Here is a 22,118-nt window from a genome sequence, read left to right on the forward strand (position 1 = left end):
CATCAAAGATATTGACCTGTAATTTTCTTTTTTGGTAGTGTCTTTATCTGGTTTTGGTATCAGACTTCATAGAATGACTTTGGGAGTGTCCCCTCCTTCCAATCTTTTGGAAGAGGTTGAGAGGGATCGGTATGAGTTCTTTGTATGTTTGGGTAGCATTCCCCAGTGAAGCCATCTGGTCCTGGACTTTTGTTTGCAGGGAGTTTGTTTCGTTTTGTTTTACAGATTCTATTTCACTTCTAGTGATCAGTCTGTTCAAAATATCTATTTCTTCTTGATTCAGTTTTGGTGGGCTGTATGCTTCTAGAAACTTGTTCGTTTTTTCTAGGTTGTCAAATTTGTCGTCATATAATTGTTCATAGTATTCTTTTATGTTTTTTTGTATTTCTGCGGTATCAGTTGTTATTTCGCCTCTTTCATTCTTATTTTGTTTATTTGGGTCCTCTCTGCAGGACTGCAGCGCTCCCACTGTGAGAGGAGCCACTGAGTATTCCTCCACAGGAGCTGCCCACCAGGAAGTGTGCTCTGTGGCGTTGCCTGTCATCCACTGTGTGGGTTCACAAAGTACGCTGTTTTGGACACTGCCCTCAGCTCCACCTCAACTGTGGAATGCAGGCCTTGGTGTCCCTCAGGCACTGTGTTCACAAAGCCACCAGCGCAGATTTGTAGTCACAGATCCACTGAAGTCATGTACCAGGACCACAGTGGTCACGCACCTGGACATGCCATGGGAGCTATGGAAGCAGCCCAGACCCTTGCCCTGTCTCCATGTGTGTGCACTCACAAAGCCCACATCTTCTAACTCTGGATCTGCCCCAGACACGGGAGCACATGTAATCTACTTGGATGACCCACAGGCACTGAGTTTATAAAGCCAGCGGTGGCAGCAGTGGCATAAATCCACAGATCACACAACCACAAGGAGAGGACTGAGATTTCAGCCCTGCTTCCATAGTGGCATGGCCCGTGGGGATCGGCTCTGATTTCAGCCCAGCCTCCATGTGTGGGCAACCTGCTTGCATGCTCCCAGAGCTCGTAGAGGTGGAGCCACACCAGCTGTGAGCCCTCCAAGAATGAGGCTACTATAGCGTGGGCTCTGCCCCTCCGTTCATGTGCCTGTTAACAGTGGTATTTCACTTTTATGGAGGGCCCAGGCTCCTTCTATATACACCCCCCCAGTTTCAGCCTGTCCCACACTCTATCCCCTTCAGGCTGCCTCTGTGAAGCCAACCCCAGTCTTCTCCCTGGGTCTGTCTTCTGAAGCCTGAATTTCAGCACTCAGCCCCTGTGCACACCAGCAAATGTGCATATTGGGCTGGGGAGTGCAGTGAGGTGACACGGACTATCTGTGTAGGTCTCTCTCTGTTCTGCCTGCTGCAATCTGGTTGCTGCACTCTTCTCTGAACCTCTGAAGTTCCCTTCCTGTCCCAGCTGATCTTCTCACCCATGAAGGAGGCTTCCCAGGGTGAGGGAACCTTCCCTCTTTCACAGCTCCCTCCCAGGGGCACAGATCCTGTCACAATTCCTATTTTTCTCTTTTTTTTCTTTCATCCTGCATGGTTACATGGTGATCTTTCTTGCAATTTTGACTGTCCGAGGTCTTGTGCCAGCATTCAGTCGGTATTCTGTCAGAATTTTTCCACATGTAGAAGTATTTTTGATGTATTTGTGGGAGGAGGTGAGCTCCAGGTCCTTCTATTCCACCATGTTGATTGGAGCCCTTCGGATCCAGCTATGTGTGATATATCATGAAGTAGGGTATGTTTCTGGTAGGAATGGGGACGATTATATTCCAACACTCTCAACAATCTAGCAACCTGCCTTGGGGCAAACATATAATGGGCAAGAAAATGTATCCCCATCTCATTTTTATACCAAATGAAGTGAATTCCACTTGTAAGAATTCCCATCTACTAAAATACCAATGAAGCCATCAATGATTTGTATGGTAGGCATGGGTTCTTAATTGTATAATGTTATGTAATGCACAAAAGAGTACAGGAAAAGCTTCCTCTGAGGTCATAAGGAAATAGTGTCCCAAGGCCACCACAGGATTTCCAGTCCAAATCTGCCATTTTGCAGCATTGTTGCTGTAGTTGGAGGAGCACTCAGGGGAGTGTAAACCTCAGCATATTCTTTCACCATTTGTGCACAATAACTCAGAAACAGATGTTTCAAAAACAAAAATTCTATATACATGTAGACCACAACACCCTAGATATCTGATAAGCCTTATTAAATTGAGTCCACTAATTACTAGAAGTATTTTGATATACATTTTGTGGTCATTTTTAGAAAATTTCACTTCAGGGGCTTGGTGTTCTTTGACACATGCACACACACAAATGCACAAATGCGCACACACACATATATCCCTTTCATTGTCCTAAACTGTCCCCAGATTAGCAGTGACATGCAAGAAATGGAGCACAACCAAAATAGAGGAAATTATTGTTGTGGTGACTGAAAAATAAATCAAGCTGCATATGAAGCTTAGCATCACCTCTAAATCTCTCTCTCCTACCCTGTGCAATTGCACACGTTTCACTAATGGGAGTCCTATCTCTATAAACATATTTTATCTCTTTAAAGGAAACAGAAGAGGATAGCCATGTCTAGGATAAGTGTGTGTTTAAGGCCATCAGCAGAGCATGCATGAAAGGTGAATAAGCTGTAATGCTGGAAGCTTCTAAAATGGTTATAAGAATTTATACTAAGCCTTCAATTGAAAAACATGCCACATTCCCTCAAGACTCAGGACTTGGTAATACAGTTGCCCATTTGGTAAGGCTAGGCTCAGCCCTGGCATTAGGGTTATTGATGAAGGTTTCAATAGTGAGCAGGGTTTGTTATTTTTGCTATTGGTCTGAATTATATTAACTGCACAAGGGTTTAAGTAGCGTAACAGAAAAATAAGCATTTACAGTGTCTTTTCCCCTCCTACTTGGAATACTGGTGAAAAAAAAAAGGTTGGTATTCTAAAATGAGAAAAATTGCCTATGACACAGCTATAAAAGCCAGAATTATGGTCCATAAAACAAAGAGATAGTGAGTTGAGGAATTACCAACTAAATATTATTATTACATAGGTAAACAATTTGAGTAAATACAGAGGGAAAAATCCTTATTTTCCTTATGGCATTTTTTTTTTTTTTGCCTCATTTACTGAAATGCTACAACTCTCCAAATAATCAGGATGACTTTTAAAAAGAATTTAGGGGGAAAATCACAAAAATGAGAGTCGTTCAAGACATACTGGTCACAACTAGCCCATCTCTGGGTTTATTCCTTACCAATTGTTAAATTTTCTTGCAAACTCGGGTTAAATTATTTCCTAGAAAATTTTCCACAGTGGAGATCTTTAAATCAATCAGTACAAAGTTTCAAGTGTGAAAATTACCCTTTCTGTTATAGCTGAAAATTAATTTCTTCTTGCTTGAGAGAAACGACATGCCCTAGTAATTTTCATATATTCTTTAAAATGGAACATCCAGGCTTTGATGTGAAATTTCCTAAAAATGACCCCCCAAAATACATCAAAACATTTCTGTTAATTCATGAAATTAAGAATAGCTTTTTACATTTTCTCCTGTCACTGATTCCATTTGCCTTATTACTTTCATCTGTGGCCCACAAACTTGGTGGCACAATCAACAAACCCCTCAGTGGCTGTTTCATCTCTGCTCTATTTGATTTCTTCTCTCTGAGTAAATGATTAAGTTTTCATGCATTGGTTCAACCAAAATCTATGTTCACTCAACCACATCCTTTATTGATTACTTCTACTGCAAACAGTAGGCCAAGTGTGATATACATAATTGGACAGTTGTCAGGGGATGTGGGTGTTAACAGTCCTGTTTTCCCAGTTGGAAACTGGAATCACCTTGATACACAAATATTCTGCACTGTTTCATTCTCATTCTTTGGACCGAGGAGTCCTGTTCCTCAGAATATATGTTTTTAACTCTCTAAGGTCTGGTTGAATGAATTTAATGATTATACCATATAATATGCTGTTCAAGTTGCACCTGTGCACTGCATATAGAAAACTAGAATTAATATTTGTCTAACATTTTAACCTTGTCCTTTAACTTATACAAATAATCTGTAGCTTTTCTGTAAGAAAATATTTGATTCTTCCCCTTCCAAATAAAGACTGGTTTCTAAATCTATTGCTAACTTTTAAATTTGGAAATCCTTTAAGCAGCATATAATGTTTATATTTCAGATGCTATATTAACAACTTTCCTGGCTACAGCACTGTACATTCATTGAGTGGGGCATGTAATTTATAATAGGAAGCCTTTTTCTCTAGCATTATTTGTTAGAACAAGTTCCAGATAATTCTGGATGTTTTGGAGATCTGTTGCTCCTTTGTGAGAAAAACAACTTGACTCACCCAGCAATAGTTTTATTTATGCTGTTGTGTTTCTTGTTCACTGAACTCGTTTTTTTGTTTGTGTATGTTGTGATTTAACAATCCTCAGCCAGCCAAACCTAATCCAAAATGTTCTTCCATCAAAAATAGATCAGCCTCAGCTCGGTGCTTTGTGACCACCTAGAGGGGTGGGATAGGGAGGGTGGGAGGGAGGGAGATGCAAGAGGGAAGAGATATGGCAACATATGTATATGTGTAACTGATTCACTTTGTTGTAAAGCAGAAGCTAGCACACCATTGTAAAGCAATTATACTTCAATAAAGATGTTTAAAAAAAAAAAATAGATCAGCCTTTATAACACATATATATGGAATCTAAAAAAAAACCAAAATGGTTCTGATGAACCTAGGGGCAGGACAGGAATAAAGACGCAGACGTAGAGAATGGACTTGAGGACATGGGGACAGGGAAGGGTAAGCTGGGACGAAGTGAGAGTGGCATTGACATATATACACTACCAAATGCAAAATAGATGGCTAGTGGGAAGCAGCTGCATCGCACAGGGAGATCAGCTCAGTGCTTTGTGACGACCTAGAGGGGTGGGATAGGGAGGGTGGGAGGGAGACACAAGAGGGAGGGGATATGGGGATATATGTATACTTACAGCTGATTCACTTTGTTATACAGCAGAAACTAACACAATATTGTAAAGCAATTATACTCCAATAAAGATGTTAAAAAATTTAAAAAAAATTTTAAAATAAGATGTTAAAAAAAATAGATCAGCTTTTAGAAACATGAACATAAATAAGCTTCAGTGAATCCATTTTACTGAATAAAAATAGTAATCTTCCCCTACAGTTTTAAAATGCTATGCAAAGTCTCTACTTTTTTCTTATTTCATCAATTTTTTCTTGAATATTACAGTACAAGAAAGATCTTTGAGAGTTAACACTAATATGATAAATTTAGTCCTAGAAATCCGCAAGTTTGCTTAAAATTCTAAGTAAAATAACTATTTTATTTACTAATTTTTTATACTCTCGAGCTCTCTCAGTACCATTTTACTTGTTCCACCAAACAAATTTTAAATTAATGAGTGCACCTCTCATGATATTTTACTCCATGTCTGCATTTGAAATATTCCTCAAACAATTCATAATTTTTCTGGAGAATTGAACTATGCCTAAGTGTGGAAGAAGATTATTCATAATGTTGTTATGAAAAGGTGAGAACAGAATCATAAAAAGCAGTATTCACAACTTTGGGTATATAAAATTCCATTCCATTTCTGATATGTAGAGCATTCTTTTACCAATAAGAAAGGAAAAAAGAATGCATTGGCAGTACCTGATACTCAAATAAACAAAAAGTGTTAGTTCTTTGACTGTGCCCCCTAGAAAATAGACACCAAGGCTTTATGTGCCTGTCTTGCAGAGTGTGTGTTCAAATTATGGTGTTTAATTCATTGCATAATGGAAGACTTTCAAAAAGTAATGCTTAGCTAAATTGACTTTTCTATCAGCTAGTGGCAGATAATACCAAGTAGAGAGCTATGGATATGACAGCTTTTTATTTCACTGAGAAGTAATAATAATAACTAGCTGTCATTTATTGAATTGTTCCTATGTGCCAGGTTATACATATATGTAGTTTTTCATCTCACAGTAACTTATGGCCATTTTTAAAATGAGGAAACAAAAAAAAAATGAGGAAACAAGCTGAGAAAAAGTGCAGATGTCATCAAAGTTATTCATCTAAGAGGCCAAACTGGGATTCAAGCTTAGATCTTTCTAATATCCACCATAGCACACATAGTGATTTTAAAGCAATTTAATTTATTTTCACAAACATACCACAGCTTATCTATGAAAACAAATGTTGTTCTCATCAAATCTTAGGAGGTTATGCAAGTTTATACCTTTAATCCTGCCACTACCTGCTTAAAATCAAACTCTTTTGAAATACTTTCTGAGCTGTCGCATATCCTTTTGAATAGCTCCTATAGCCACACATCACTGATTGAGAGGTGGGCTTGATCTTTGAAAACAGCCAAAAGGATCTAGAGACACATTTAGAAAACATAGAAAATAATCTCTCTGGGTAATCCCATTTTTAGAACAAAATACATTAATTTACTTGTGAACACTTTATACCGCTACACTATGAAAGGGTTTCCTGATGATTAATTCCCAAAATGCCATCATTCTCATCATTAGATGACATCACTTGGAGGGAACTGTCTTCTTTTGCATGCCTTGTATGTCTGGACAATTGGAAATATGGATGTGAAGTACAGGGGGAAATCAGGGCTAGAAATATAGATGTGCCAGGCATGTGCATATAGGAATTAGGACATACCGTAGCAGTATATGAAATTGCCCATAGAAGCATTTAATGGAGGGGAGAGAAAGGCCTTGGACAGAACCCTGGAAACAGCCAACTTTGGGTAAGCAGAGACCTCAGTGTCAGTAAGATATTGAGAAAATGAGAGATATAGGAAAAATGAGAGAATAAGAGACTGGCTGGGAGTGCTAGGCACTAGACAGGGAGAAACATCTGGAGAAAGATGGATGGTTAACAGCAGTGACCCCCAACCTGTGCTGAAGACCTGGGTAAGGGTGGAAGAGGAAGAAAGATGGAGTGGAGCAAAGAGCCTGTGACTCTATAAGCACACTAAACCTTTTATGCAGTTCAGAGATATCTCCCACAATGCATATTACAATTTTTCAAATTTCTATTGATGTTTTGAGATCCCCATTGTATTCATTAGATTTGGCTCCATATCATTTTGGCTCCCTTTTAAGACCAAATTTACCCCACAAACACTAGACCTGCTCTTGCAAAGATATTCAAATGAATGTGCTCCAGGTTTCAAAGCACTACATACAGTTCATAGTACTTATCACAGTTAATCCCGCATATGAATGTATAAATTAATCTCTCCAAACAGTGAAACTGCTTAGGGGCAGGAACCATATTCCCCAGTCATGAGAACATTCTAGGGTGTTTGATAGTCTCTCAAAGATGTTCCCGAAATAAAAAGATGTTCTTGATGTTACTGAAATATCCAGGAGACAGGAGTTTACAGTCATGGTCTCCAAATATCCAATGACAGGTTCTCCAATGACTTACCTGGAAGCTTAACTTTTATGTGTACTACATAAGTGTTTCCCTTCTCAAATTTTTGACTGTTTCTTTATTCAGAAATATATGAAGGCCTAATACATGCCAAGAACTCTGCTAGAACCTGTATGTCTTTCTAAGCATTTTGCCACTTGTATAGGTGATTTTAGTGATACCTGAGATTTCACCACTGAGGGACACTTGCAAGAACAAACTACCATTCAGCTTTTATAAACTTTTTTTTTTTCATCTTAATGACAGCACTGTTATTTTGTTGTAATTCCTTCCAGTATTTTTCCCCAATGTTTATTATTTATTAGATATTTGCAAACATACTTAGTAAAATTTGAGTCATGATTTTTAACTTAACATATCTTAAGAGTTTTATTTGCAGGTGGCTGAATTTCTTCAGAAAAAAATATTTTAAAGGCCACTAACCACTGCGTTGTTAGAATCAATTTACATAACCATTCTTTGACATCTATTTTGATTCCACTTGTTTGCAGACGAATGCAGTGGTGAATATCATTCCCCTTCTATTTAAAACAACATCCATTAGGACAGATTTCCACATGTCTGATTGCAGAGCCCAATGATACAAAAATTTATAATAGCTCCTCAGGTGTGTTAACTGATACTTTCCAATTCATTATTATTATTTATTATTATTATTCCCATTTGCTGGTTTACCAGATGCTTCCAGAGATATACAAGAATGCCAATTTCATTACACTGTTGCCAGCACTAGGTATTTCCACTAAATACATTGTAATGTTAGTTTAATAGGCAAAAGGGACCTGCTGCCTGTTTTCACTTCCATTCCTTTGTGGAACAGTCAGGCGGACCATTCCAGTCCCCTGGAGAGGGCAGAAGCATCACATCTCCAAGGAGACCCCCCCCCCATGGCCGCTGCTCTCCTCCCCAGCTCCTGCAGGAAGCTGCCCCTGGCCTCTCGCTGTTGGAACAGCCTTCCTGTCTGTGAATCAGTCCCAGCGTCACGCATGTGCCTTTGTCACGGCACGTTTGTTCCACGGTCCGCTTCGTCACAAGGCTGCCTATGCCCTTTCTCTGTCCTTGCCAGAGACCCAGCTCTGCGGATAGAAACTTTTTAAAGGTTTTATCCTTTTAAATAACCATACAGTTCGCCCCTCTTTTTTTGACATTTAAAGACTAATTTTATTAAGTGCTTAGTATAGATCAAAGACTGTGGACTAATGATATGCAGTTTTTCCTCAGAGCTGCTGTGTTTATTTCCATACGGGTTATAGAATAATAGCACTTAGACAAAATACTTCATTTCAGTCAGTGTTTCACGGCAGTTTGACATTTTTTCCAAGTTAAATATGAGTTCTAATCTTAGATAATTCTTCCTTGGTTATAAGCATAATTTCCCAACTCATTTTATTTGATTTCGTAAAACAGCCAAACAAATTTAATTTTCCCAATAGCGATGCTAACATATGCACCCCATTCTTGGGATTATTTTATGAAAATTCTAAATGTATGAAAATATTTTTGCATGAACTTATTTATTCCATACACTGACCATTTCTGGTGTGACAAATCTCAAGTTCTTACCACTAAAAACCAAATATTACCTTTTATCTTACTTCTTAGTGCTTTTCCAACTATTTATTGCATATGGTAATGCTCATTGATTATTGATTATAGATATTCTTGGAAAAAATGATTCTGTAGTGAGTTCTAGTTGCTCAGAGATTTGTGTGAATGTTAACTTTTGCTATTTTAACTGCAACCAGGAAAATGAGGGCCATTTCACAAATAAATGTGTAAGGTTAGAACTGTTAATATTTTGATGCCTAGCATACAAACAGAACAGTGTTGAATATTTGATTGCTTTATGGCTATACACATATGACATAAACACAAACAAAAAATTAGGTAAGTTAATTTTTGCATAAAATTAAATTGAGTCAGTACAGATAGAAATTTATTAGAACTATACAGTAATTAGACCAGTTTTAGAGTTGTTCAATCTCATAAGTCCTAGTCATATCATGTATACACATATAAATTGAATATGAATTTTAAACTTCCTAGAAAATTTTAATCAAAAATTTATTAACCAATGAACTAACCTAATCCACTATACTGAACGAGTAGCTTTATTTTCAGATTTCACCGAATCTAACTTTTTTTTATTGGACTACACACCCTACATACCCAAGGAAGAAAAATATTCTAACTAAACTGTGACATAATAGTTTCCTATTGCTTAGAATTTTTATCTTATACTTAATAAAAGAGCTATTTTAGACTCACACATAGGTATTTTTTATGACTCTTGAGAATTCATGTAAAAAGAAAATATAAACAAAGGTTATTATACTCCTCAAACATCTTTGCATTCAAAGTCCAATTCTTCTGAATCACTTTTAAGCTCAGAATTGTCACTATCTTTTTTTCCTCATCCATATTATCTTTTGTGTCATCAAGAACGTTGGTGCTATGTAGCCTTTCTTAAAATAGTGCCCCAGTACCCGCTCCAGTATTTCTTCCAAGTCATGGACACTCAGTCTACCAATTTTGAAGCTAGTACTCTATTATCTTCCAGAATTTCAGTGAAAGGTTTTTAGAAAACAACCCATCCTCATATTTCTTTCTGAAATTATCCTTTAATAGTTGTTGACAGAAAGATCAAGGCATTGCAATTGCAAGTCATAACCAGAAACATGGACAAATCCAGCAACAGCTATGACTTGACTGCTCCCTGTCTGACAGAGATTATAAGATGCCACCTGTTCTAAGGGATCCCGATTTCAGAAATGTTAAAATATGGGAAAGTAGGTGTTTTAGAATCAGTGAAGTATGTATTAGAGTTGCTAAATTTTTCTATAGTTGCAATAATTTAAAAATTTGTAGCAAAGCTTCTCCATATGCCATATTTGACACCATCCTATCTGGAGCTCCTATGAATAAATCCTTGCCCTATAAACATAAAGAAATGCCCATGCAAGAATCAGCTCAATTGTTAAACAACCTCTTCCTTTCAGAATTTCATCTTGTGATTTATTAAGGGTCGTGGCACAGATGCTCACTGGGAACTGTTGACCTATGAAAGCAAAGAGAGGTAGTTCTAGGGATTCAGACACGTTCAGGAGTAAGAGTTTTTCCTTTATTATGCTCCATTGAAGAACACAATTACAGGGGGTTTTTTTATTTTAAAATCTCTAAATTCTGGATATTGTCACTTTAATAAAACAATTTCAACAGTTCTGACATGATTTAATAATGGAATTGCATGTCATTTTAGATCTACCATTCTTTTTTAGGGATTGACCAAAAAAAAAAAAAAAGCCAGACATTCAACAGATATTGAATTTCTTCAGCATGCTTAATTTGGAGCCATTATTTTGAAATCACTTCTTGCTTTGTCCGTAACGTTTTAATTATTTGTGGCTCTGAATCAGCAGTCTTTGAACCAGCAGTCAAGTGTTCGTTGAGCGGGACTTTGGCTTCAACTACCTCTGCAAAAGGCAGTCACAGCTTATGATACCTTGGATGGAGCTGTTTTCAAAAATTACTGTTTGTCTCTTTGGTTGCTCAAGGATTTTTCACCTTGGTTCTTAGTGTTGTAGGCCCCCAAGTGTTCTTCACATAGGACATCACTACAACTGGCTCCTAGAAGACAAGAGGCCATCTTTTTAGACTGGCTTTCAAATAATTAGCTCCTTTAGAGAAAATTTTAAACTCTTTCCACTTCTTATTTTACTGTTTAGCTCTTACTCATATGACACTAAGATTTGTATATCTTTGGGGTAGCATTCAGATCATGAGGAACTAATGAGTATTTGGGACTCAGATTTGTAAAATGAGAGCAGCATTCAAATAATAGAAGTTTCTGAATATAATTCATTGAAATCTTTAAAATGATGTACCTCTCTTTTATTTTTTTTGGCCGATGCTCCCCACGTGTTATTTATTTGTTTGTTTGTTCAATATTCTAGATACAAGTACTTTATTATTTTTTCTTCCAGTTTTATTGAGATGTTATTGACATACAGCACTAACTTTACAGTATAATGATGTACAGTATAATGATCTGACCCCTCTATTCTTTATGAAAGAAAAAAAAAATAGCCAAACTTGTTTTAGTCATTCTGGGTTATTTGAGCTGTGCTAACAGCCGCCAAAATCTCAGTGACGTATGACAATAAAGTCTTATTTCTTGTTATGTAAATTCTTGCCGTTTGCCAGATTCTTGTGCCAGGAGCCAGGCTCCTTCCATCTTCAGGCTTTATCTTTCCTTCCTTGAATCCTGGTTAGGAGATTTCAGAATCCTCTATTTTCATCATATTTGTTCTAATACCTCCAGAAGGTATTATGTGAATCACATATGACTCCCCTCAAAGAACTGGTTTCATTTGCAAAGGAATGTGGAAATTTTCAACCTTTTTAGAGGTTTTATTTTTTTAAAAAAATAACAGCTTTACTGAGATATAATCCATATACCGTACATTTCTCCTTTTAAAGTCTACAATTCAGTAGTTCTTAGTATGTTCACAGAGTTGTGCAGCCATCGCCACTATTTAATTTCAGATAATTTTCTTCACTTCTAAAAGAAACCCACACCCATTAGCAGCCACTCCCAATTCCCCCACCCGCACCCCCATGGCCTCTGGTAATTACTAACCTACTTCCTGTTTCTATAGATTTGCCTGTTCTGGACATTTCATGTAGATGGAATCATACAATATGTGGGTTTTTTTGTGTAACTGGCATCTTTCACTTCACATATTTTCAAGGTTTATCCATGTCATAGTATGTATCACTACTGCATTCCTTTTTATGGCTGAATAATGTTCCACTGTACGAATACAGAACATTTTGCTTATCCAGTCAATTGATAGACATTTGGGCTGTTTCCACTTCTTAGCTATTATTATAGCATTGATATGAACATTCATGTACAAGTGTTTTTGTGGACATGTGTTTTCATTTCTCTTGGGTATATACATAGGAGTGGAATTCTTGGGTCATATGGTAACTGTATATTATACTTTTTGAAGAACTGACAAGTTGTTTTTCCAAGCAGCTGCACTATTTTACAATCCTACCAGCAATGCATAAGAGTTTAAAGGCTTAAGTTCTAACTCACCATATACTCCGTCAAAGACGAGCCACATATTTTTAAAATATACACTTTACATTTCATTATCCTGATAACTGTCTTACACTTTCTAAAGCAAAGACACAAAAAAATCTTCTCTTTACTGTGATATTAAATGAGATGACACTCCAATAGTTTCTTATTTTATTTTTTCTAGCCAAGGACAGATGGCAGAAGCAGTCAAATACTTGAAAAAAGTTGTGAAAATTGCAAGAAACAATTTTCAAAGCCTAGATTTTGTGAGAGCAAGTACAATGCTTGGAGACATCTACAACGAAAAAGTGAGTATAATGTGTTTCTTGCTTATACGGGAGAAATTTGCAGAATTTTAAACTTCTGTTTTTATTTGATCCTCACCTTCGCATAGCATGTTGTACAGAATGGCTCCAGGACTGCAGGACTTAGTCAATGCACAAGGCAGTGACTGGGAAGAGAAATGCCTCTTACTTCTTCCTCTTCCAGGACCTGACCGCCATCTTAGCCCAGTCACCACAGTCTGCTAACGCTGATTCTTATCTTCACAGCCAAGGCAGAGTCAAGTGATTTGGGATTTGAAGAGCAATTAAAATATGTCAATTCAAAGAAACTTCGTTATAACAGTTGGCTCTTATCTGCTGGCACTAACATTCACCTCTCTTGCTCCAAATTCTTGTTTTATTAATCCAGCTGCGATGCCTCTGTTAGGTCTCTCAGGTGAAGAACGGACAATCCCAAGAGTAATTCTGAAGGAAATATGGAAATCAACAGGTTGGCTATGTGAAAGAAAAGGGAAAGAAGAGGAAAAAGTCTAAAATAAAAGTATCTCATTCAGGGGCTATTACTCGTGAAATGCATTCATCATAATGGACTTCTGGTTTATTTTCTCCTGACTTTATCTTTTATTACGCAGATTCTCTTTTAGAAGCAGTATGAAAAAGGCTTGTTTCTCCAGTTATAATTGCAGTTTTGATCACAAGTAGTATCTATCATTTTTGAGGGTAGTGACATTCTCACACTGTATTGATACACCTTGTCTGAATCTTTTTGAGAGACTGTGTATATAGTAATGAAAAGTACTAACTCTGAGAACATACTGGATTAAAAGCCCAGTTTCTTCCCTAATAAGATCTGTGACCTGAGACAAGCTACTTACCTTCTAAGCACTTCAATTTTCTCACCTCATAAGGTTGCTGTGAATGTTGACTTAATATATGGAAGGCACTTAGAACAGTACCTGGCAGGGAAAGCAAGTGCCATCTATATAAAGTGCTACAGCCATTCTTAATCTCCATACCCTTATGTGATATCACACAATTCCCCTTTTCCCGAGGCTCAGAGGGTTTGAGTAACCTACACCAGGTCTCCAAGCTTCCAGGTGGCAGTGGTATTCAAACTCATACCCTGAACCACTATAGTCCTTTATTTGCCATATAATTGATTTTGATTATTTCAGAATTATTTAGGCGTTTTTTTTTGAATTTTTGAATTTTATTTTATTTATTTTTTTATACAGCAGGTTCTTATTAGTCATCAATTTTATACACATCAGTGTATACATGTCAATTCCAATCGCCCAATTCAGCACACCACCATCCCCACCCCCCCGCGGCTTTCCCCCCTTGGTGTCCATACGTTTGTTCTCTACATCTGTGTCTCAACTTCTGCCCTGCAAACCGGTTCATCTGTACTATTTTTCTAGGTTCCACATACATGCGTTAATATACAATATTTGTTTTTCTCTTTCTGACTTACTTCACTCTGTATGACAGTCTCTAGATCCATCTACGTCTCAACAAATGACTCAATTTCGTTCCTTTTTATGGCTGAGTAATATTCCATTGTATATATATACCACTTCTTCTTTATCCATTCATCTGTAGATGGGCATTTAGGTTGCTTCAATCACCTGGCTATTGTAAATAGTGCTGCAATGAACATTGGGGTGCATGTGTCTTTTTCAATTATGGCTTTCTCTGGGTATATGCCCAGTAGTGGGATTGCTGGATCATATGGTAATTCTATTTTTAGTTTTTTAAGGAACCTCCATACTGTTCTCCATAGTGGCTGTATCAATTTACATTCCCACCAACAGTGCAAGAGGGTTCCCTTTTCTCCACACCCTCTCCAGCATTTGTTGTTTGTAGATTTTCTGATGATGCCCATTCTAACTGGTGTGAGGTGATACCTCATTGTAGTTTTGATTTGCATTTCTCTAATAATTAGTAATGTTGAACAGTTTTTCATGTGCTTCTTGGCCATCTGTATGTCTTCTTTGGAGAAATGTCCATTTAAGTCTTCTGCCCATTTTTGGATTGGGTTGTTTGTTTCTTTAATATTGAGCTGCATGAGCTGTTTATATATTTTAGAGATTAATCCTTTGTCCGTTGATTCGTTTGCAAATATTTTCTCCCATTCTGAGGGTTGTCTTTTCGTCTTGTTTATGGTTTCCTTTGCTGTGCAAAAGCTTTGAAGTTTCATTAGGTCCCATTTGTTTATTTTTGTTTTTATTTCCATTACTCTAGGAGGTGGATCAAAAAAGATCTTGCTGTGATTTATGTCAAAGAGTGTTCTTCCTATGTTTTCCTCTAAGAGTTTTATAGTGTCTGGTCTTACATTTAGGTCTTTAATCCATTTTGAGTTTATTTTTGTGTATGGTGTTAGGGACGGTTCTAATTTCATTCTTTTACATGTAGCTGTCCAGTTTTCCCAGCACAACTTATTGAAGAGCCTGTCTTTTCTCCATTGTATATCCTTGCCTCCTCTGTCATAGATTAGTTGACCATAGGTGCGTGGGTTTATCTCTGGGCTTTCTATCTTGTTCCATTGATCTATGTTTCTGTTTTTGTGCCAGTACCATATTGTCTTGATTACTGTAGCTTTGTAGTATAGTCTGAAGTCAGGGAGTCTGATTCCTCCAGCTCCGTTTTTTTCCCTCAAGACTGCTTTGGCTATTCGGGGTCTTTTGTATCTCCATACATATTTTAAGATTTTTTTGTTCTAGTTCCGTAAAAAATGTCATTGGTAATTTGATAGGGATTGCATTGAATCTGTAGATTGCTTTGGGTAGTATAGTCATTTTCACAATATTGATTCTTCCAATCCAAAAACATGGTATATCTCTCCATCTGTTGGTATCATCTTTAATTTCTTTCATCACTGTCTTATAGTTTTCTGCATACAGGTCTTTTGTCTCCCTAGGTAGGTTTATTACTAGGTATTTTATACTTTTGGTTGCAATGGTAAATGAGAATCAGATTTTTCATCATTAGTGTATAGGAATGCAAGAGATTTCTGTGCATTAATTTTGTATCTTTCAACTTTACCAAATTCATTGATTACCTCTAGTAGTTTTCTGGTGGCATCTTTAGGATTCTCTATGTATAGTATCATGTCATCTGCAAACAGTGACAGTTTTACTTCTTCTTTTCCAGTTTTTATTCCTTTTATTTCTTTTTATTCTCTGATTCTTGTGGCTAGGACTTCCAAAACTATGTTGAATAATAGTGGTGAGAGTGGACATCCTTGTCTCGTTCCTGATCTTAGAGGAAATGCTTTCAGTTTTTCACCATTGAGAATGATGTTTGCTGTGGGTTTGTCGTATATGACCTTTATTACGTTGAGGTAGGTTCCCTCTATGCCCACTTTCTGGAGAGTTTTTTATCATAAATGGGTGTTGAATTTTGTCAAAAGCTTTTTCTGCATCTATTGAGATGATCATATGGTTTTTATTCTTCAATTTGTTAATGTGGTTTATCACATTGATTGATTTGTGTATATTTAAGAATCCTTGCATCCCTGGGATAAATCCCACTTGATCATGGTGTATGATCCTTTTAATGTGTTGTTGGATTCTGTTTGTTAGTATTTTGTTGAGGATTTTTGCATCTATATTCATCAGCGATATTGGTCTGTAATTTTCTTTTTTTTTAGTATCTTTGTCTGGTTTTGGTATCAGGGTGATGGTGGCCTCATAGAATGAGTTTGGGAGTGTTTCTTCCTCTGCAGTTTTTTGGAAGAGTTTGAGAAGGATGGGTGTTAGCTCATCTCTAAATGTTTGATAGAATTCACCTGTGAAGCCATGTGGTCCTGGACTTTTGTTTGTTGGAAGATTTTTAATCACAGTTTCAATTTCATTACTTGTGATTGGTCTGTTCATATTTTCTTTTTCTTCCTGGTTCAGCCTTGGAAGGTTATAACTTTCTAAGAATTTGTCCATTTCTTCCAGGTTGTCCATTTTGTTGGCATAGAGTTGCTTGTAGTAGTCTCTTAGGATGCTTTGTATCTCTGCGGTGTCTGTTGTAACTTCTCCTTTTTCATTTTTAATTTTATTGATTTGAGTCCTCTCCCTCTTCTTCTTGATGAGTCTGGCTAATGGTTTATCAACTTTGTTTATCTTCTTAAAGAACCAGCTTTTAATTTTATTGATCTTTCCTATTGTTTTCTTTGTTTCTATTTCATTTATTTCTGCTCTGATCTTTATGATTTCTTTCCTTCTGCTAACTTTGGGTTTTGTTTGTTCTTCTTTCTCTAGTTCCTTTAGGTGTAAGGTTAGATTGTTTGAGATTTTTCTTGTTTCTTGAGGTAGGCTTGTATAGCTATAAACTTCCCTCTTAGAACTGCTCTTGCTGCATCCCATAGGTTTTGGATCATCGTGTTTTCATTGTCATTTGTCTCTAGGTAATTTTTGATTTCCTCTTTGATTTCTTCAGTGATCTCTTGGTTATTTAGTAACGTATTGTTTAGCCTCCGTGTGTTTGTGTTTTTTTACATTTTTTTCCTTGTAATTCATTTCTAATCTCATAGCGTTGGGGTCAGAAAAGATGCTTGATATGATTTCAATTTTCTTAAATTTACTGAGGCTTGATTTGTGACCCAAGATGTGATCTATCGTGGAGAATGTTCCATGCGCACTTGAGAAGAAAGTGTAATCTGCTGGTTTTGGATGGAATATCCTATAAATATAAATTAAATCTTTCTGGTCTATTGTGTCATTTAAAGCTTCTGTTTCCTTATTTATTTTCATTTTGGATGATCTGTCCATTGGTGTAAGTGAGGTGTTAAAGTCCCCCACTATTATTATGGCTGTTAGCAGTTGCCTTATGTATTGAGGTGCTCCTATGTTGGGTGCATATATATTTATAATTATTATATCTTCTTCCTGGATTGATCCCTTGATCATTATGTAGTGTCCTTCCTTGTCTCTTGTAACAGTCTTTATTTTAAAGTCTATTTTATCTGATATGAGTATTGCTACTCCAGCTTTCTTTTGATTTCCATTTGCATGCAATATCTTTTTCCTTCCCCTCACTTTCAGTCTGTATGTGTCCCTAGGTCTGAAGTGGGTCTCTTGTAGACAGCATATATATGGGTCTTGTTTTCGTATCCATTCAGCAAGCCTGTGTCTTTTGGTTGGAGCATTTAATCCATTTACGTTTAAGGTAATTATCAATATGTATGTTCCTATGACCATTTTCTTAATTGTTTTGGGTTTGTTTTTGTAGGTCCTTTTCTTCTCTTGTGTTTCCCACTTAGAGAAGTTCGTTTAGCATTTGTTGTAGAGCTGGTCTGGTGGTGGTGAATTCTCTTAGCTTTTGCTTGTCTGTAAAGCTTTTGATTTCTCCATCGAATCTGAATGAGATCCTTGCCAGGTAGAGTAATCTTGGTTGTAGGTTCTTCCCTTTCATCACTTTAAGTATATCATGCCACTCCCTTCTGGCTTGTAGAATTTCTGCTGAGAAATCAGCTGTTAACCTTATGGAAGTTCTCTCATATGTTATTTGTCATTTTTCCCTTGCTGCTTTCAATAATTTTTCTTTGTCTTTAATTTTTGCCAATTTGATTACTATGTGTCTCGGCATGTTTCTCCTTGGGTTTATCCTGTATGGGACTCACTGCGCTTCCTTGACTTGGGTGGCTATTTCCTTTCCCATGTTAGGGAAGTTTTCAACTATAATCTCTTCAGATATATTCTCTGGTCCTTTCTCTCTCTCTTTTCCTTCTGGGACCCCTATAATGCGAATGTTGTTGCATTTAATGTTGTCCCAGAGGTCTCTTCGACTGTCTCATTTCTTTTCATTCTTTTTTCTTTATTCTGTTCTGCAGCTGTGAATTCCACCATTCTGTCTTCCAGGTCACTTATCCGTTCTTCTGCCTGTTATTCTGCTATTGATTCCTTCTAGTGTAGTTTTCATTTCAGTTATTGTATTGTTCATCTCTGTTTGTTTGTTCTTTAATTCTTCTAGGTCTTTGTTAAACAGTTCTTGCATCTTCTTGATCTTTGCCTCCATTCTTTTTCCAAGGTCCTGGACCATCTTCTCTATCATTATTCTGAATTCTGTTTCTGGAAGGTTGCCTATCTCCACTTCATTTAGTTGTTTTTCTGGGGTTTTATCTTGTTCCTTCATCTGGTACATAGCCCTCTGCCTTTTCATCTTGTCTATCTTTCTGTGAATGTGGTTTTTGTTCCACAGGCTGCAGGATTGTAGTTCTTCTTGCTTCTGCTGTCTGCCCTCTGGTGGATGAGGCTATCTAAGCAGCTTGTGTAAGTTTCCTGATGGGAATGACTGGTGGTGGGTAGAGCTGACTGTTGTTCTGGTGGGCAGAGCTCAGTGAAACTTTAATCCAGTTGACTGTTGATGGGTGGGGCTGGGTTCCCTCCCTGTTGGTTGTTTGGCCTGAGGCAACCCAACACTGGAGACTACCTGGGCTCCTTGGTGGGGCTAATGACAGACTCTGGGAGGGCTCATGCCAAGGAGTACTTCCCAGAACTTCTGCTGCCAGTGTCCTTGTGCCCACAGTGAGCCACAGCCATGCCACGCCTCTGCAGGAGACCCTCCAACACTAGCAGGTAGGTCTGGTTCAGTCTCCCCTGGGGTCACTGCTCCTTCCCCTGGGTCCCAATGCACACACTACTTTGTGTGTGCCCTCCAAGAGTGGAGTTTCTGTTTACCCCAGTCCTGTTGAAGTCCTGCAATCAAATCCCACTAGGCTTCAAAGTCTGATTCTCTAGGAATTCCTCCTCCCGTTGCCGGACCCCCAGGTTGGGAAGCCTGACGTGGGGCTCAGAACCTTCACTCCAGTGGGTGGACTTCTGTGGTATAAGTGTTCTCCAGTCTGTGAGTCACCCACCCAGCAGTTATGGGATTTGATTTTACTGTGATTGCGCCCCTTCTACTATCTCATTGTTGCTTCTCCTTTGTCTTTGGATGTGGGGTATCATTTTTGGTGAGTTCCAGTGTCTTCCTGTCGATGATTGTCCCTATTTAGGCTTTTTTTTTTTTAAAGGAAATAACAGCTTGAAATTAATTTGAATGAATAAAATTACTATCTTCAGTTCCTGCTATGGGAAGCATGCTTTCCAACAGGGCATCTCATCCCTTTTCACACCCCTCTCTCTTGCTCACCCTGGCTCATTGGCCTTCTCCCTCCCCTCCCCTCTCACTCACAATCAGTAACCCCCTTTTGTCTTGACTGTCACCCTCTTTCGTCTCTCCTCTTCCCTCGCCCCCCTTGCTTTCTTCTCTCCTGCCCCTGTCTTTCTAGAACCGCTCTCTCCCTCTCAGTTGTCCTCTCCTCTCCCTCTGGTCTCCCCTGATTTGTTGTCCCTCTTTCTTTGTGCCCCCCCAGTCTTTCACCCCCAGGTTTTTCTCTCTGCTGGGTGCTCCTTCTGCCACGCCCATCTCTGTGATCTACCCTCTGCCTCTGGTGACTCCTGTCTTGTTGATTTTGTATTTCCTTTTGTTTGCTTTTCAGGATACAGTGGTTAAAAAAAAAAAAAAAGAGAGAGAGAGACAAGGCTTATGCCCTTGTAAGGCTTACAGTCTAGTGGACAAGCTTATCCTATAGTGGCAGAGTTGACATTTCTAGTAAATATATGAGTCCTACCTTTTAAAAGGATTGTTCTTCAAAAGAGAAGTGCAAAAAGCACAAATTGTTTTACCCTACCACCAAACAATATCCAGAGCTCAGTTTTTTAGTATAATGTGGACATCAAGTATTAGCCTGTATTTTCCCAATTACAGAAAGCATAAGGAAGATAAAAACAATAAACATTTCTGAGGGGTAATATTTTTATACTTGCATTTTCTTAATTTTTTTTTTACCAAGAGTTTGTATCTTAACAATATGTATTTTATTCTCTGATTAGTAATTCTTGAAGAAGAGTTTAATATCTAAAGCTAGAGACATGAGTAATATCCAAAGGCTGTGTCAACTACCAAAAGTTAATTTTTTTTACCAGCTTATCCTTATTCTAGTATAAAATTTGTAGGATTCCAAGTATTCATGCTCTCTTCAAATATGCATGCCTTCAAATATACAAGTTGATTCATATACTTTCATGGTTGCTTACATCTTAATGTAATAAATAGTCACTGATAAATAGTATAGTATTAAGAACATAATACTATAATAAATTTATGACATCATAGACTTCAAGAGAAAGCTTTATTTGATACTAAACTTGTTAACGTTACCTTCAGTTTTTGTGCATTACTATGAATCTTTGCGGGTATTTTCTCAAGTCAGAAAACCTACTGATGACTTCTCAGGCTGACTCCGAGTTGTTATATCATTACTATAAGAGTATAATTTGAAAATGTATAGCTAAGTGGATTAGAACTAAGTGATAGTTATTCTTTTCTCCTTGTAATTTTGAGACAAAGTGATAGCCTTGATGACATCCTGAATTTCCTCCTAGTTCTACAAAGCCATTTCCTAGGAAAGCATTGACAAAGAGTTATTTCATGTCTGCTATTCAGTTGCTTATGAATGTTTCCTAATTGTGTCAAATGCCTTTGTTCCAATTTTACACCCAAACAGTTTCACAAACTATTTGCACCACACACTATCTATTAAGCTTTCCCTTGAAGGAAACTGTAGCAAGACAAAGGAACTACACCAAGTTTTGCCCACCTGACTTTGAATCTGCACTCAGCTATTTATTAACTGTGACCTTGGGCAAGTTAATTCTTTGATCCTCAGTTTCCTCATCTTTCAAATGTCAATAACAAGATACCTTGAAGACTGGTTATATGAGGATTAGAAATTTTAAAACATATACATGGTACTTAATAGAGTTCCTAGCATATATTGAGTACACAATAGCACTTACCTTCTTAATATCTCAAACTCAGATCTCTCTCCTCCATTGCAGACTCATTCTCACTGCCTATTTGACATCTTCACTTAGATCTCTTCAAATGTAACCTATTAAAAACTGAACTCAACTCATCAGCTTTCCCCTAAATTCTATTTCTCTCCCTACTTAATGTTCAACCAGGATAGAATACCATTCAGGCATTTCATAGGCAACCTTCTTTTCTCAATCTGTGAGCTCTCCTTATATGACCTCATACAGGCCCATGGTTTAAATACCATCCATACACTGATGACTCTTAAATTTATATCTCCAACCCTGATCTCTCCTTGGGACTCCAGACTTGTAAAGCCAGCTGCCTCCCTAGCATCTCTCCCTGGATGTCTTCTAATAGACGTCTCAAGTT

At 37.5% G+C, this 22,118-nt stretch overlaps 1 protein-coding gene across 1 annotated transcript in view; it reads left to right on the forward strand.

Annotated features, from left to right (window-relative positions):
• Positions 1-22,118, forward strand: part of TTC29 (tetratricopeptide repeat domain 29) — a 267,121-nt gene that overhangs the window by 131,066 nt on the left and 113,937 nt on the right. The window contains exon 8 of the mRNA XM_061191617.1: positions 12,794-12,917. Within this exon, the coding sequence (XP_061047600.1) occupies positions 12,794-12,917 (124 nt within the window). The remainder of the gene's footprint in view (positions 1-12,793; positions 12,918-22,118) is intronic.

This window comes from Eubalaena glacialis, chromosome 5, assembly GCF_028564815.1.
Source record: "Eubalaena glacialis isolate mEubGla1 chromosome 5, mEubGla1.1.hap2.+ XY, whole genome shotgun sequence".
NCBI lineage: Eukaryota > Metazoa > Chordata > Mammalia > Artiodactyla > Balaenidae > Eubalaena > Eubalaena glacialis.